The 18593-nt window shown below is 39.4% G+C and overlaps 1 protein-coding gene across 2 annotated transcripts in view; it reads right to left on the bottom strand.

Moving 5' to 3' along the window:
• CD55 (CD55 molecule, decay accelerating factor for complement (Cromer blood group)) overlaps positions 1-13668 on the bottom strand; it is a 29844-nt gene extending 16176 nt beyond the window's left edge. For both annotated transcript variants that reach the window (XM_012638842.1, XM_012638841.1), the window contains exons 1-6: positions 13488-13668; positions 12502-12687; positions 10489-10680; positions 9791-9890; positions 8449-8534; positions 3886-4077 (exon numbers count right to left, since the gene is read on the bottom strand). In XM_012638842.1, the coding sequence (XP_012494296.1) occupies positions 3886-4077; positions 8449-8534; positions 9791-9890; positions 10489-10680; positions 12502-12687; positions 13488-13575 (844 nt within the window). In that variant the 5' untranslated portion in view covers positions 13576-13668. The remainder of the gene's footprint in view (positions 1-3885; positions 4078-8448; positions 8535-9790; positions 9891-10488; positions 10681-12501; positions 12688-13487) is intronic.
• Between the last annotated feature and the right edge of the window lie 4925 nt (positions 13669-18593).

Here is an 18593-nt window from a genome sequence, read left to right as displayed (position 1 = left end):
TGGGGTTTTATAGCAACCAGCTATTTAATGAGTTTTCTGCTCCACCCATCTATTTCATGTTCCTTTGTGTTTCTCTTCCTCTCTTGTTCTTTTTTGGATTAAACATTCATTATGATTTCTTTATTAGCTTGTGATTTATGCATTCTTTTACCATTCTTTTGTGGCAACCCTAGAGATTACAATATGTACTAGACTGTAAGTCAGTTATGAAAATTTCACTTTTACCACTTTTTTAACACTGCTAGAATCTTATAACTTCTACACTGAGTTTACCTCTTTCTGCCTTTTGCTTTATTACTATGGTGCATTTGTATTCGAAATATAGTTCAAACCCAAAAGACATCACATTCCTTGTTCTGTAAACCCAGTGTTCATATACCCTTGACACTGTTCTTCATTTCCTCTTGCATTTTTGTGTTTTTGTTCTACCTGGCATTATTTTCACTCTACTTGAAGAATTTCCTGTAGTTTTTCACTCTGTAAAGGTCTGGCCTGCTTGTGACAAAGCTCCCTCAGTTTTGTCCGAATACATCTTTATTTTGCATTCAGTTTTGAAGAATATATTCATTGGATATAGAATCCTGGATGAGCAGTAATTTTCTAACAGTATTTTAAAGGCTTCTTTTTCTCTTTTGGTTTGGACCATTTTTTTGTTGAGAAAGTGATCAGTTTTACTGTTGCTCCTATGATGGTTTTTTTGCCTGTTTGTTTATTTTTAATCTCTGAGTAACCCTATCATTGTTTGAGTTATCAAAGGTTTCCTATGGGGCACCTTGAAGTGGTTTGTTTCTTTTCTGCTTAGAGTCACAGAGCTCTTGAATTTGTTGGCCGATATATTTCACCAGGTTTGGAAAACTGTCAGTCATTATCTTTTTGAATATTTCTTCTGCTCCTATTTCTCTTTTCTCCTCCTCTTCCTCCCCCTCTTTCTTGTCATTTCTCACCTTCTTTCTCCTCCCTTTCTAACATGTGTTACAACAGTTTAACATGTCTTAAATGTCTCAAACTCTTTCCTGTATTTTACATTTTTTTTCACTTTCTGCTTCACCTTGGACATTTTTAATTAACCTGTCTTCCAGTTCGTAATACTGCTTCCACTGTGTCCAAGTCACTGTGAAACCTATCTATTGTGTTCTTAATTTCAGATATTTTCTGGTGATGTGTTAGTCATTTTACTCCATTTTTATAGATTCCTATTCTCTGCTGAGGTTCTCTAAATTTTCTTTTATTATCTTAAACATATTAATCACTTATTTTAAAGTCCTTGTCAGCTAACTCAATTATCTGGATCTTCTTTATTTGATTCGGTTTTCTCTTGATTTGGTCATATTTTCTTGCTTCTTTCCATATCTAATAGTTTTTGATTGTATGCCATTGTATATAAACATCCAGATGGTACCATAAGATATGCTTTCCTGATAGGCAAACTGTATTGAGATGACCATCTCTTCAACCTGTCAGGGATTGAGCTGGGTTACAGTTTTAGTAAGATTCAAGCTACCTCTGCTCTTGCCTATGTTCCTTGGGAGTGGCCCTTCTGGGCTTTGGATTGAGAGCCTGATGGACCTCTGTTGCCTCAGCCCTGAAAGACTGTAGGAGACCCAGGTCTGTGCTTCAGAGTTCCCCTAGCCCGGCCATCCTGCACCTTCCCCACACAGCGTCAGAATGAGCACAGGTGTCCTAAGGAGGAGTGTGGATGTGTGCTCCGTACAGGCCTGTTCCTCTGATGGGCACTTGCTGTCCAAATACCACCAGGTTCTGAGAGATCTTACTGGACATGTTAGAATCATTGGATCCAGCTTCCTAGGCTCACATGCAGCTCTAGAAATCAGCTAATGGCCAGTGGAAAAAATTGGCTTTGCATGTGAGGACCTCAATTTCCAGTGTACTACTCTAGCCCTGCACAACCATTAAAAGCTTTGCTGGTTTCTCTCTTTCCTGGAAGTGGTCTTTTTGTCTGGGTCAAGATGTATCCTTAATCCAGGTTCAGAATCTGAAATGTCCCCAGGGAAAAATACAACTGACTCAGCTCAGAGTGGCTTGCCTTCATTCCCTAGCCCCAGCAATTTTACTTCATTCAGACCTAGTTGTTTCCACAGCTGTATCTTATGCCTTTAAAAATATGATTTTTTAAAAGTATATTCAGATTTTATAGCTATTTTAATGGAAGTATTACCTGCCGTGACCTACTTGGGCACTACCGTATAGTTTTAAGATCTAAATAACTGACAATTTAATGACTAGAGAAAATAAATACAAAGTGGATCAAATAAATTGCCTAATTAAAAACACATAAAACACCAAACTTTATCATAATGAAGTGAGTTTAAACAATAAAATTTTCACCACTTACATTGCCAAATCTCCATATCATAATAATCATTATCATCAAAGGTACAGACAAATAGCGCAATGATTTAATATTAGTCGGAGAGTAAACTGGTAAAGTCTCTTTGAAAACAATGTTGCTAGTAACTATGAAAAATGTAAATGGGCTGGGTGGTTGCTCATGGCTATAATTCTAACACTTTGGGAGGCCGAGGCGAGAAGATCGCTTGAGGCCAGGAATTCCAGACCATGCTGAGCAACACAGCAAGACCCTGTTTCTACAAAAAGTATAAAGATTAGCTGGGCGTGGTAGTGCGTGCCTGAAGTCCCAGCTGCTCAGGAGGCTGAGGCAGGAGGATCGCTTGAGCCCAGGAGTTTGAGGTTGCAGTGAGCTATGATGACGCCACTGCACTCTTGGCCGGGAAACAGAGTGAGACCCTGTCTCAAAAAAAAAAAAAAATGCATTTACCTTTGCTATGGTAATTACACTACAAGGAATTAATTGTACAAATGTACTTTCACAGGTGTGCAAAGACAGATGTACAATATTTATTGTAGCATCATTTGTAACAATCTATAAAAATCGAACTAGAAAAACCTAAATTCCCAAAGAAGACAAGTTAAATAACTATTATATCCATTCAATTGCTATCATAAAAGAATTATGTGTGTTTATTTATAATCTAGAATAAAACACAAGTATTCATAAAAAATAGTCATTTTTGAGAGTAGGACTAGTGATAGAGATTTTCACTTCTCGTTTTATACACATTTACATGGTTTTAATATTATATCACCATATGTATGAACATTTATAGTAAACTTAATAAGAAATTTTTAAAAATTCATGCTAATAGAATTTTAATTATAATTATAAAAGTAGTATCATACTTTTGAGACATGTTGGCATTCATCACTACTTAAACATATGCCACCTAGTGGTACTATGCAATGTTTAATCTAGCTGCACTGATCTTTTAAGTATCTTTTTTGAAATATATCTAAAAAGCAGTTCTAAGGATTCTGAGAGTACAGACCGGGTATAAAGAGATGTTGAGGAAAAAGGTCTAGAAGGATAAAGCAGAGGCAATGATCAATAATACAGAGAAATTCTGGAGGCAGAAAATAATTGAATGCAATTCAATGACATCAACAGCTAGGCAAGAGTTTCTCAGTTGTCACAACATGTGTATCACTACCCTAGAGCCCTCAGTTGAATCTAAGATTCCTCCTCTAATTTAATAAGTCACTTCATACACTCTTCTTATAAACAAAGAGCTATCTATATTAACTTACTGAAAGTAACGTGGTATGAAACAGCAAATTTAAGCTAATTTCATAAAAATGAGATATTTTACATATGTATGTCACATATATCTGTGTGTATATATGCCACAGACCCCCTCTGAGAATCTGATGAAAAACTGACCCCACGGAAAAATGCAAATGTGCAGATGTCAAACATTTTTACATTCATTTCTCAGGGAGCTCACAGAATCTGTAGCCCCTATAAGGGTAAGAATAAAGCAAAAATATGACTGTACAAAACACGATTACCTCGGCATTGAGGTGCTGGGCCACTCCATTCTCCTTCATCGCCTCTTGCAGAACAGTGAATAGTGTCCTCTCCAATCAGGGTAAAGCCTCTATTACACGCATACATTACAGCTTGACTGTATACATATTGTTCACGTTCTCCTCGAACTATTCTTCCGTTCTCAATTTTTGGTGGTTCTTGACAATAAATTTCTTTAAAAAAAAATTCCAACATCTTTTAAACAAATAAAATTGGTAAGCAATGTTTTACAAACAAGACTAAAACATGTTAATGATTTTATCTTAAAAAAATCAAAATCGGCTGGGCGCGGTGGCTCACGCCTGTAATCCTAGCGCTCTGGGAGGCCGAGGCGGGTGGATTGTTTGAGCTCAGGAGTTCGAAACCAGCCTGAGCAAGAGCGAGACCCCGTCTCTACTAAAAAAAATAGAAAGAAATTATCTGAACAACTAAAAATATATAGAAAAAATTAGCTGGGCATGGTGGCACATGCCTGTAGTCCCAGCTACGCGGGAGGCTGAGGCAGTAGGATTGCTTGAGCCCAGGAGTTTGAGGTTGCTGTGAGCTAGGCTGACGCCACGGCACTCACTCTAGCCCGGGCAAAAGAGTGAGACTCTGTCTCAAAAAAAAAAAAAAAAAAAAATCAAAATCTACCATTTTTTTAAATTCAGCATTATCAACAAGGGATGCTTATAAATGCCTAGGAAGTAACTGGTAGTATATTTGAAGCTTTGAATGCAAATGTTATAGAACATGAATGCTAACCTTGAGACCAATTAATTCATAGCAAGAAGATTTAGAACATGTATAGAAAACAAAAATTACAACATGTTACATATCAAAATGGTGCTAGAAAATAAAATACTGCGGGAGTTTAGAGGCAAAAGTAGACCTGTTAGAGAGACTTTAGGGAGGAAGTGGTTTTAAACTTGAGTTTAAATCTAAGATGCACCATTCTTTTGACAGAGAACAGACAAGAGGACATTGTTCTTCATTCCCAGGGGGAATGATGCAAATGAAAGGAGTTGGGAATTGGAGTGGCATGCTGGAGAAATCTATACAGAATGTTTTGGATATAGCAAAGATCTTAAATGTCAAAATTACATTTTGACTTCTAGAGTAACATTTTTCAGCACATATTGACTCAAAGAGACTTTTATACAAACAAAATCTTACCAAACAGCTGAATTTCTAAAATAAACACAAACAAATTATGCTCTAGTTATATTGTAAAAATAGACCCCTCCCTGGTAGTTGCCCTGAGAAAAAATTCAATGGTTCCAAATTCTGCAGACTCATGAAGTTGTTTTTTCTTAAGAAGGAATGCAATGTAATCACATATGTACGCCAAATTATATTACACCAAATGTACGTTAAGTACCAAGAGAATACTAGCAAATTTATAAATTACTCTTAGGCCTTTGATAAAAATAAGGAGCTATTATGATTTATACCAAGTCAGAGTGTGCAGGACTGTACACATACCATCAGTCCAGAGCAAACACTGTCTGAGCACCTAATACACACCAGGCATTGTTTTATAAATGTAAGTACAAAATTGAACAAGATATAGCTCCTATCTTAAAATTCAGTGGGGAAAGAGATTCAAGGAGACAATTTCAATACAAATGTGAGGGTTATCACAGAAGTAACCAGCCTGGAAACCTTCCTAAAAGACTAGAACTCACTCTTAATGAGGAAAACAGCCAAGTGAAAAGGGGGCTGAAAAGCATTCCAGGCAGACGCAGCAACAGAAGGAATGATGCAGGGGCATGCAGAAGCATGAGGCACATGGAAAACAATAAGCCGTTTGCACAGATAAAGCATAAACCGTGATTGCGGAATAGTAGGTAGACCATGCTGCCTTGTAGAATATACTGAAGAGTTTTGACTTAGTAAGTGATGGGAGATACTAATAAGCTTTAAGAAGGAAAGAGACAAGTTATATCGTATTTCAGATAGATCACTCTGGGTAAAATATGAATAAAACCTTAACAGAGTGAAAGAATGAGGCCATTGGCTCAGTATCACCCTCGAACACAGGCAGCTAAGACTCCTTCCGCAGGCCCCACAGTTTAAAAGGCTGTGCTCTGGCTCTGCCTTGGGTGTGTCTTCCCCAGTAGATGGGGTATCTGTAGGGCTGAGAGGATATGTTCAATGAGAGCCCATCTTACCACCCCTCCCTCCATTCTAGAATATGCTCCAGGATCTAGCACCCAGAATTCCCTGTGCCAATACCCCTTCCAGTACCTGAGAGGTCCATTCCCCAGGTCCATGTTATTGAGGGTGGTCTATACTGCTTATATACTCACCTCCAACCCAAAGGACAATGGAGTTGGGTAGGGGTCATGGAGGACGTGGTGCACATGACTTGGCTATGTAGGCAGAGTTGTCCACTTACATGTAGCAGAGACCCCTCACAGTGTGGGAAGAGGGAAGGCTATTTGAGGGAGGATGGGTCATTTATACTCTTGTGTGGGCCCTAAAATGTTAGGAGTGGCCCTGATTGCAATAGTCCAGATGGGGAATGATAAACTATGTTAGAAGTATACAGATGGAGGGTAAAACATAGGTTTCAAAAATGTATTGAGGAGGTAAAGCAAAATGAATTAGTGATTACGCGTGGGGAATCAAGATAAAGAGAGGGGTCTGGGATGATGGTCCTTATATACCAGGAAGTGATTCCAGCCTAGCAGGTACCAGCAGTCCACTGAAAGTAATTTTGAGAAAGAACATTGGTAGACAAATGAGAAAATGGGTCCTTCTGATAGTGAGGCTTCATTCAGAGGTGAACAGGCACCACCTCTGTTTGATGTATAACTAGGGACAATTCTCGAATGTGCTCATTGTTCTTTCCTTCTTCATAGCCACATCTTCATATCCATACTCACACATGAACATCAGTGCAACTTCAAGTGCTTATAGGCCAGGGCTGCATACTTGAGGTAAAGTGGCTCGTTACAAATTTACTTTCTACTCAATCTTTTTGGTATGACCAAAACAAAAACTAAGTTTCGTGGAAAATCAAAAGTAGACCCTAAAAGAAGTAGGGCTTTCTAGGGACAGTTGAAGACACTGGGGTTGCTTCAGAAAAGGGGCTCTTTCCTGCAGAATGCAGGAAATGTCCGTGGTTGCTGAGTTGGAGAGATGGATAGAAGAGTTTAGGAGGAAAATATGAACATCAGGACATTCACCATGGAGTTCAAGACACCAAACAGGGAGTAAAGCTGTGGCCTAGACGTAGACAAGCACAAAAACACAGTGGGTTTGCAGTGCAAAAGCTCTTTTGTGCTAAAATATACACTGGTGTCCACATTCCTATGAATTCATGACACCAGCTGCTGGTGAAAATACTGGCCTCACGTGGGAGACTGCTTATGTGGACCTTGTGACATGTTTCCTGGGCCAAAAATATGGTCCGGCTCCTCCTTGCTTTCCATCTTTAATTTACTATCATTGATAATGTCTTTTACTGGATGGTGGAAATGGAAACGGCAGTAGTGGGTAGGAATGGTGACAATTTAAAAACAACCATAACGAGAAAAAAGGAGAAGCAGTAGTAGATCTAGAAGGGTGGGGCACATGGTGGGTGTGACAGCAGCAGCCTCCTTGATGGCAAGGTTCATTTTATTTGCCTTCATATCAGTTAACCACAAATGATGCCTATTGCACATGTCAATCAATAAATGCTTGACAAATTACCCTAACACTACTCAAGTTTCCTACTCCTAGTAACACAAAAAACTTGAACTTACGAATAATTTTGACAACAGGGTTTTCAGAAGTCATTTGCAGAAAGGTAAGTTGAGTGAAAAGAAAAAAGGATGGAAGACATAAACCTACATTTAGAAGTCTTGCATGTTTTTTCTCTTCTCCATTTTCAGGAGACATGTGTCTCTAATGGAAATAAATTTGACTGGATATATCCATTTATGATATTATTTCTGTGTCCTATCTTTCTTTGAGAAGTTAAGATTCTTGAGTGCAGAAACCGTATTTCTTTTTTATTGTATAGCCTTACTACTCTAACGAAAAAAATACATCATACTTAAAACACTTCTAGATAATTATCTCAGTTAGTAATTATCATCCTAAGAAGAGACATGTAGATAACACTGGGTCTTAGAAAAATGACGGGTTTGAAGTAAGAATCCTAGCTTAAACATATTCTATTGCCATATTATTTTAGCATGTGGGGTCAATGTCTCAATGATAGTGTTTTCTTCCAAAAAATTGTGGTGGGAATCCCCTATGTAACTTACTTGACTTTAGAAAGAATGGTTAGATAATCAATGACCAAGCACAATACAAACCTAACTTTGTTTCAGTTTTCATCCTATAGTTAAGGATATGGGGGCTAAGAAAAGATTAATCATTTATCTCCATAGCTAATACCTTAAGGAACACCACTATAAAAGGTCTTTAAATTAGCAAAGACACTCACACATTGAAAAGTGAGGGTGTTACAAATATATACTGTGGATAATTCTTAATTAGCAGAAAGTAATTTATTATTTATCATTCAGCCCCACAACCTGAGTGCTTAGATTTTTAAAAACTCTTACCTCTGCAAACTGGAAGTTGTTCAGTCCACCCAACATTGTCACCCATAATAACACAGAGACTAGATTTTTCACCGATTAGTTTGTACCTAAAGCAATAGGGACAGAAAAAGAGTGTGTTACATTCACACGTTTGACTTTCCTCCAATTCTTCAGAATATTATCTTAAAATATTACTGAAGGAGTAGATGGATACAAAAGAATAGCTGATACAAGCCCATATATCAATTTAAAGGAAAAGAAAAAATTAAGTTTAAGAAGGTGACAACCAAAGGGTAAAACAGTAGAACAATTTTTTATGTGCATGGGGCATATGTTGGAAAATATAAAAGTGTTTGAAAACATTGTTAAATGATATAGATGATTGACTATTTTATATTTCTGAGTTCTAAAGGATTAATGCAGGCTTCATACAATAATAGAATATACTTATATCTAAAGGGTTCAGAGTACTTCCCAGATTGTGTGTGTGTGCGTGCATGCGTGCGTGTGTGTGTGTGTGTGTGTGTGTGTGTGTGTAGACGGTCTCACTATGTTGCTGAGGTTGGTCTTGAACTCCTGGCCTCAAGCAATCCTCCCAATTTGCCTCCCAAAGTCCTAGGATTATACCATGCCTAGCCTGATATTTTATGCTAATGACCCAATGACATCTGTGTTTACTCTTGGAGACTACTGATACTGCTATTTTTATTTTATAAAGACTAGGGACACACACAGAGTAAAACAGCATAATTCAATTTGTGTATATGAAATGAGAAAATAAATGTAAATGTTTGAACAGTGTCTGAGACATTGATGGTACTAAATGAGTTCCTTTTCCCTGCATAGAGAACTTATAAAAGAACTTAGGTTAGAATACTTTCTCACTAGGAATAAATGTCTTTGGTCTAAGACATTTCAGAACTTTGTTTGCATGTGGAATAACCTGGATGCAAATTCATTATTTAGGCCACTTCAAGATCGGTTTCATATTTAACACTTGAAGGATTATTTTGGCAAGTATCATCAACATATCAAATTTCTGTCTTTACCTGTAAAATTTTTTTTTCTATTTTTTTATTAAAGAAAAAAAAACCAGAGCAATACCTGTAAAATTTTATATTGAATCACATATGTACTGAAATCTAACAATTTAGAAAATTTGGTGGTCTCAGAAATCTTCCCTTCTTGTCCCATTTTACTAAATTTAACTGTGATGAGTTCATGACAAATGATCTGTGAGGAGAGGGGTTGTTTTTGCTGCTACCCGCTTGTGAATACCAGTCATGAAACTAACAATCTCCATCTTAAGTCCTAATTTGTTTTCTCTTTGTTAAATAAAGAGTTTTAGTATGCTAAAACTTACCCTGTATTACATGAGAAGTAGATGGTTGCACCAAATAAAAAGTCAGTTGTTCCATTGATGTGACCATTTATTAATTCTCCAGGGTTAGGACATGATTTTTCTAGACAAGAATACACATATTTTTTCATTAAATTATCAGGCACACAGACAAAAAGGTAACTATGTCAGGTAGTGGATATGTTAATTAGCTCGATTATGGTAATCATTTCACAATGTAAACATATATCAAAAATCATGCTGTATACCTTAAGTAATACAATTTTCATTTGTCAATTATACTTCAATAAAGCTGGAAAAAAGGTTTGAAAAGTTAGCAGGCACCTACATGCAAATTCATCATCTGAACCATTGAGATTTCCTATGCTTAGACTTCTTTATTTCTACCTTTGTAAGATTCAAAAAAAGCGACATATGAAGAATATATACTTATTTCATTTAGGGTAACCTCAAACTAATTACATGTGAAATTTGTGAGTGCATAAATATTTCTACCATATAAATAGTTTCTCGAATTTAAAATAAATTATCACAGTTCTTATAAGAATCATTTTAAATAATAACATATACACACAGAGTTCTAGCATGAACAAAGGAAGAGGTACTATTTACCCCAAACACCAAAGGATTGTGAATACTTTATTTGGGAGGCAGGGGACCAAGTTTCCATCACAGGGAATACTTTTAAAAATTATACTCACTCGTACAAAAGTCAGCTGGTTTGGACCATGTGAAATTCTGAAGGCAAGTTAGTGTTCCTGATAGACCAATGACCCTTCTGTACCCCAAACGGCACTCATATTCCACAGTGGACCCGACTGGAAAATAATTCTGGTTGCTATAAGGCCTTTTGAGCATTGCAAACCGTAGGTGGGGTGGAACATCACAGCTACCTAGAAGTATTAACAAAAGCAACAACAAAACAAGTAGTATCGCTCTTTATTTTATAATCTATGTTTAATTATCTGGAATAATCTTAACTTTAAATCATCCCCCTTTTTTTTTTTTTACTTCTTTGCACATATTTGGTATTTAACTATATATCACTATGGCATTTGCATGTATCAAATGTATTCACATGTATACTTTATTTCCTAGTTGCTAGAGGTCTGAGAAAAATATTTGGTAAACAGATGTGATTATCCCCACCTTTCAAAAAACATAACCCATTTAAGTTGCCTGGCACAGTTCTGGCATTCTACAAATGTTGGTTCCCTTATGTGCCCTAAGAAATTACGGAGCACTATAAGGTACGTGGATAGATGAGAATGGATATTTCCAAACCCCTGGACTAACGTCAAGAGCAACAGCAATAAGAGTAATAACAATAGCTAATTTTGTTGAATACATCTAAATGTTTTACACATAAACTTATTTAATCACCACGACAAGCCATGGGGACAAGGATCAGATGAGCCAATTGTGTACATAAAGTGTTTACAAACTGTAAACAGCCAAGCAAATGTGAATCTAGAAAGGTATGGTAGAGTGGAAGGGGCATTCAATTTGTAGTCAAAAGGCCCAAGTTTGAGCCTTGGTTCTTTGGCAGAAGAGCTCCTGATCTCGAGGAAGTTATTTACCTTCCAGGGACCTGTTTCCTCAACTGTAAAATCGGGATAAGAGTCCCTACTTTCCTTATGAGGTGGTTTGGAGGATTAGATAAAGTAAAATGTGGAAGAGTTATAAACTCTAAAACACATGATACATGTGTAAAGGCTTATGTACTTCGTCATACTGTCTCTATCATGCATAGATAAAAAGTTAAAGCCCATTTCACACATGGTTTCAAAAAGTATTTGTGGCAGTTTCTATACTTACTGTAGCTTCCGAGCTATTCAAAGGCAGGTATCAAGTCTTATCTTTTTTCTTAAGTCTTACCTTTATCTTTACTTGTATATCACAAAATTAATGGAGGACTATATGTATAATAGATTTTTTCCTCCAAGATAATGCTAACGTGTATTTTACTGAAGAAAAGGGGCCATGAGATGTGGATGACACAATGTGTATTTACCCAAACCAAGAAATCTTCATTGCTTTTATTTCCATTGACTATCTTAGTATTGAACACCATTACTGTGTTGACTCTAAAACAACTCTTCCCTGGGCCTCTCGCTCATTTTCTAAAATTTATATATATATTTCACAGCAATTGGAAGATGTGGGATGTTCTCAACACAAAGAAATGATAAATGTTTTAGGTGATGGATATCCTGATCACCCTGATTTGATCATTACACATTGTATATATGTGTCAAAATATCACATGCACCTCATAAATATGTACAATTATTCTAATAGATTTTGAAGTAAATATTAAGACCTTTTAAAAATGCCACTATAAAGTTGGATTTGGTAAGTCCTACTTTACAAAATGAAATTTAAGAAAACAGATCACCTATGTTACATGTCTCAAGGTAATTGCCAAATATGTTCATAATTTACTCTCTAAACAGTACCTTTTGTTTATTTTCTCTGTTAGCCTGTTCAGGAGATACACTATTAGGAAGAAAAACTCTTAATGAAGAAGCATGGGGTTCTCATGGAAGTAATGCCTTCGATTAACTGGAGTGTGATGGGCCAACATGGTATCCCCCCGAGCTTAATAAAGCTAGAAAACTATCAATTACCAATCGCTCCAAAGAGAGATAAAAATAAACTTAACAAGATACATTCCAATCCCACAATTTTTCTTTAAAAAAACAAGAACTTACGATTACAGAATTCTGAAATCTCTGACCATTGATCATTCTCAAGACAGATCACTGTGTCTGTCTGGCCAGGAATTTTTACAAAGTCTTCATTACATCTGTATGTTACTGTGCTATTCACAGGGAAACTTGAAAGACCTTTCAAGTCTGGGTGGGCATTAGGTACTTCTGAGGGAGGGCTGCAGTCACCTAGGCAGGAAAAAGCAGAACTGAAGGAAATACCTTTTTTAAATGCATAGCAACATCATTTCCCCAAGACTTAGAATACAGGAAGCAGCAATGGCTTTTGATAAACATATAGTATTTCCACCCAGCGCTGAACTGTCAAACATGGACAACATGCTAGGCTTCGTGTCTTGTCAAATAACTGAAGACTAAAAGAAGCCCAGAGTAAATAAACCTCTCCCTCTTCGTTATTAAAAGAAAAGTGGTTTAGAATTTATCCAGCGTCCACGTAGATATCTTTCCCAGGCACCCGCTAAGACAGACGACCCCTTGTTATGCTGCGCCTTAAGGAAATGACAGGAAAGCTGGTAGACCCACGTGTGGCACCTGACTGGACTCTGCTGACAGGCGGCAGTGGTCAGCTATTTGTCCTCCCACCCTTTAGACGAGCTTGTTGGGGGTTTGGGAATTCACTCTCTCTGAGCCCTCCCTTTTGCCTGTCCCAGGTTTGGCTGCCAGGCAAACTCAGCGCAGGCTTCCTTAACCCTCCACGCCCATCCCTAAAGCCGTGCCAGCTGGCTCCAGCACAGCAAGATCTCCCAAAAGCTGGCTGGCAGCGGAGCTTCTCTTCCGGTCCCAAAGAGTAGGAGCCCTGAGCCTTAAAGGTAGAGGATTTCGGCAACAATTACCGATGTCCACTTTCCTTACCTCCCAGGTCCCCAGCCCCTCTGCGTAGTCTCGGAGACCGACCTAAACCCTCCTAGTCCCCACAAACGGAGCCCAAGGGCTGAAAGAGCCGGCTGGGTCCCCGGGCCCCCACTCACCCCGTGCAGCTGGTGGCCACAGCAGCAGCAGGTACAGACCGCCAATGAGACACAGCACTGTTGGGGCGCTCGGCCGCGCGAGACTCATGGCGGGAACAGGGACCCGGCCCCGGGACTCCGCCTAGTTTGCTGCCAGAGGAAGCCAGCGGGAGCGAGCAGCTACGAGTAGCAGGACCGCGGAGTAGCGCTCTCCCAGGGCAGTTGTATTAACGCCCTGGGCGGGGCCGGGGCTCTGTGTTACCAACAGGGTGTGGCAAAGAGGAGGAGCGGAGGAGGGGTTTGTTGAAGTCAAAGATGGTGGGCGGGGCTCTCGCGTTACCCGCCCCCGGGGAACCCAGACTCGCGAAGACTGGTTCCGGGACCTTGGAAGAGTGCTGAGGTACCAGAAAACACAGTGACTTTCTATTTCTACTGCTTGGTGGGGCCTCCAGTGAGCTGCTGGCCGGATAGGTATTATAAATATCTGCTTGCTAAGAAAAAAAAAAACAAAAAAACCCGGAGCGGACATGGGGGAGGGTAGTGGTTCAAATAACGCAGGCATCGCTTACCTGGACTCTGAATTGGTTTTAGGGGACCTCAGCGCGCCACAGTGCAGCGAAGCTGAGCAGTGAAATTCAGGAGCTGAGAGAGAGTGACCACCCAGGGCCATGTGCCTTCAAGTGGGAGGTCTGTCAAATGCCAAGGTCAGGGTTGGGGAAAAAACAACTGAGTGCATGTCTGCTAAGACACTCCATCATCTAAAAACAGCCAAGTGTGAAACGACCTAAGAAAACAGGTCCAGCCAGAGGGCAGGGAGGGATCATGTTCATACCATATTTGGGCAGGAATCACATTCTTTACCTGGGTTCTCCTATTTAGCAGGGACACCTCTTGAATTCCACTTTAGGATTGTTCTACTCTGACTGCAGAGAGAAATTCACCATCCCAGGAGGCTTTGTGTACAACAGGTGGGAGAAGATGACAACAAAAATAAACTAGCCCCAGAAAGCTAAAGGGCGTGGTGGTGGATTTTAAGAGGAAGGTTTGTTACAAGACCCTAAGAACAGCCTGCGGTTTGCAAGGCTGGCCACACATTAGCATCACATGGGGAGCTTTTTAAAAATCCAGATATACAAGCTGCACCCCAGACAGATTAAGTAAGAATCTCTGGGAATGGGACTGGTATCAGGATTATTTACAGTGCTCCACTGTGCAGCGAGGTTTGAGAACCACAGATCTACATAGTACTGGTCAGAGTAAAGGTCTGTTCAGCCCAGCGCTGCCCTTTTCCAAAATACTAAAGGATACTGATGGCAAGATGGGTTGCTCATCTTCCTGGAGAATAGCTCGAGAACATGTTTCTCTTTACCTAGGTCTGGTTAACAGACTCCTAGTCTAGATTCCTTTCCCCTTAAATGCTTTACCTGGTTAAGTGAAATCCCTCACTTGGAATTGTGCCTTGGGCCACGGACCAGCTGTGGGAGTGCTTGTTATATCCTATCATGTTATTCTTTCCTGAATGCTGTCTGGTAGCTCTATGGTTAGTATGAGCTTCATAAAGAGGAAAACCACAGTATCCAAAAATAGGGTTTTTTCTGACTCATGCTTACCATACTGAACCAAACCCTGTGTTGTCTAGTGCTGGAACCAATCCTGCAGGGATTGCAGGAAAGGGGTATCCTATAGGCTTTCATTGAAATCTAACAGTATTCAAATATTTTCGAGTTTGAAAAAAGAACTGAAGATCAAGACCAGTTATGGAGCTGTTGGAATACTTAACACTGAGGCCATTTGAAGCTAAGAGTTTATTAAGTGAATGTCATAACTTTTTAGCTAGAGAAAATAATGAGATCTGCAGAGTGTCAAAAAAATTTATATCTGTTACCTAGCTTAGCTACACAAAATGTTCTAAGCATTCGCCTTCCAAAATACTTTGTTCTGGGTAATATATATATATATATATATATACATATATATATATAGACATATATATATACTTTTTTTTTTTTTTTTAGAGAGAGAGTCTTGCTGTCTCCCTGGCTGGAGTGCAGTGGTGTCATCATATCTCATTGCGACCTCAACCACCTGGGCTCAAGCGATCCTCCTGCCTCAGCCTCCTGGGTAGCTGGGATTACAGGTGTGCACCACTACGTCCAGCTAATTTTTTCTATTTTTAGTCTCAGGCTGGTCTCCAACTCCTGACCTCAAGCAGCCCTCCCACCTCAGCCTCCCAGAATGCTAGGATTATAGGCATAAGCCACCTTGCCTCATTGGTAATAGTTTTTTTTTTTTTAAAGGAACTTTTGTGACAAATAACTGGGTGGACTTTTAAGTAATACTTATAACTACCCAAATAATTTCAACATCCTGAGGGGAAAGAAAAAAAGAAATCCATTATGGAATTATTGAGTTTAGAAAAGGGACTTTTGATAAAAATCTAACCATTAAGATAACTTAATCAAATATGCAAATCTGTGACTTACTGAAGATCGTTTTAAAGAATGGCCTCACCTCAGTTTGTTGTGTTCCAATCACTTCATACACAAACCTTTTCACCATTTCACCAACACAGTTTGATGAAGTGAAGATAACTATCCACATTTTACAAATGAGGAAACAGGTTGAGAGGTTGTTTCCCAAAGTCTGTGCAGCTAACAAGTGACCAGGACAGAATCTAAACCTAGTTTGCTTCTAAAACCTATACTTCTTCTACCCTACCACACTACATTCTTTTTACTGGAATCAGTCAGCAAAAATGTCTTCTCTGTGGAAGACACTGAATAGGTATTTTAGCAGGTGATTTGGAAACCCAGGGGCTTTGGGTGTGAGCAGTAGTCCCAAGTCTTCATGCTTCATCTATTAACAACTGGCTATGTGTTTTCAGCTGACCCATCACTCTCCCTCCCCTTCAGGGGCTCATTTCCACATTGATTTAAAAGATTTGACACTAAAATAGTCTCTATAGATTTTTCCAATCCAAAACAACAAATTTATGTAATTAGGTCAAAAAACTTAAAGAAAATGGGCTTATGATTTTGTCAGAGCTAGGGAACACAGCTCTCACCCGTGTCCCAGGAACCACACGATGACTAAATCAAAGACTGTTTAGTAAACCAGGGAGTGCTTAGCACTGAGAAGAACACTAACAAAGTGTCAATACCTGCATTCAAGAATCCATAACGTAGTAGGGAGGTTTTCTGTGACAAATGCTGTGCAGATGCCATAGCCTAAATGGTGTGGGGCTTCAGAAAAAAGAGAATGGAAGGCCGGGCGCGGTGGCTCACGCCTGTAATCCTAGCACTCTGGGAGGCCGAGGCGGGCGGATTCTTTGAGCTCAGGAGTTTGAGACCAGCCTGAGCAAGAGCGAGACCCCGTCTCTACTAAAAATACAAAGAAATTAATCAGACAGCTAAAAATATATAGAAAAATTTAGCCGGGCATGGTGGCGCATGCCTGTAGTCCCAGCTACTTGGGAGGCTGAGGCAGGAGGATCGCTTGAGCCCAGGAGTTGGAGGTTGCTGTGAGCTAGGATGACGCCACGGCACTCTAGCCCTGGGCAAAAGAGTGAGACTCTGTCTCAAAAAAAAAAAAGAAAAAAGAGAATGGAGCCTGGCCATTGGGGACGGTGAGGCTGACGGCCTAGTGATTCAGCTAAATGTGAGGAGTGAATATCAGCACCATAGGGCAAAGTATAGGAAAAGAGATGATGAGCAAAGGTTTGGGGTCAGGAAAAGGTCTCTTGATTCCAAGAATAGTAAGGAGTTTAGTTTAGGGAGAATATAGGAAACTGAATTAGAGCAAGAGCAGAAGAGGCCGAGAGGCTGGAAAAAGACTTGAGACCACCTTAAATGCGAGACCTTTGCCTTTCATATATAGGAGCATTTAAAAAACTGTTGAAGGTTGTAAGCAGGGAAGCACATGGTTACTTTGGAACTTGTATACGAGATGATGGAATGGGAGTAACTCTGTAAGCAAAGACCTAATTTAGCTAACTGTACTATAGTCCAGGCATTTAAGATTAGAGAATCGAAATGCCTTTAATTTTAGAATTTTAAAATTACTAAATCTATATTAAGAAGTAAGTCATATTACTCCATAAAGACCCGTGACACAATAATTATAGGCCTTTGAATTTCCATTCCTGCTGTGCCAAAGAAGTTTCAAAGGAAGAACCCACAGAATTTAGTGACTGATTAGATGAAGAACAAGAAAAAAAGTGTTAAAGGTGAATCGATAGTTCGGAATCTGTGCAAATGGGGTCCGACTGAAAACAAGTATCTATTCCAAAGTCAGGAGGTGGGGGGGGAGTAACAAATGTGGCTTTACGCCTGTTGGATTTATAATGCCTTCGCAGGGTGTCTACGTGGAGATGTACAGCTGTGATTGAAACAGAGGCAAGATTGAGCTGAGTGGACAGAGACCTGGCTGCAGGTGAGGAAGCCAAGGGAGAGAGTGGAAATCGAAACACAGAGGGCCAAGGGGTGAGCCTTGAGGAACCCCCACTTTAGCGCAAACAATAAAGGGAAAGGAGAAAGCAGTGGAAAGGGAAGAGGATAATGCAATTTTGTCAATGCCAAAGACTACAAAACTGTGAGCCAAATAGTAATCACCCTTGTTGTAGGTCAGGCAGCTGTTGTTTAAAGAAGTTAGGTAACTAGCCCCAAACCACTGGCTTGCCAGCCATGGAGCTGGATTTAGGACCTTAACACCTGTTAGACTTCAGGCATCACTCTTCCAGGAAATGCCCCAGCCCTGACATCATGCCCCAGTTCCTTCTTCCAAGTACCCCACGTGCCTGTCAGTTCCTCACATCTAAGCAACCAGTCTGTTTCATGTGTGCATTCATAACTCAGCCTAGAATTAGTCCCAAACTTATCTTAAAATGGCCAAGGAAACACAAAAACTTTATGTTGAGGCATTTTTGTCATACAGCTGCAAATACAGGCAGCTCTGCTTAGCATAGTAAGTGAAGCATATTTTTGAAAAATAAATGAAAACAAATGAGCAGACACCTCTTTCTTATAAAGGAGTTGTATTCTCCAGGAATTCGCTAATCAAGGTATTATTGTGCTGCTGCAGACGTAGTATTTTTTTTCCCACTAGGTGTAGTTTCAACAGTATCTAGTA

The sequence above is a fragment of the Propithecus coquereli genome, unplaced genomic scaffold (genome assembly GCF_000956105.1).
Source record: "Propithecus coquereli isolate 6110/MARCELLA unplaced genomic scaffold, Pcoq_1.0 Scaffold135, whole genome shotgun sequence".
Taxonomy (NCBI): domain Eukaryota; kingdom Metazoa; phylum Chordata; class Mammalia; order Primates; family Indriidae; genus Propithecus; species Propithecus coquereli.
This window is presented reverse-complemented; position numbering and strand designations above follow the sequence as displayed.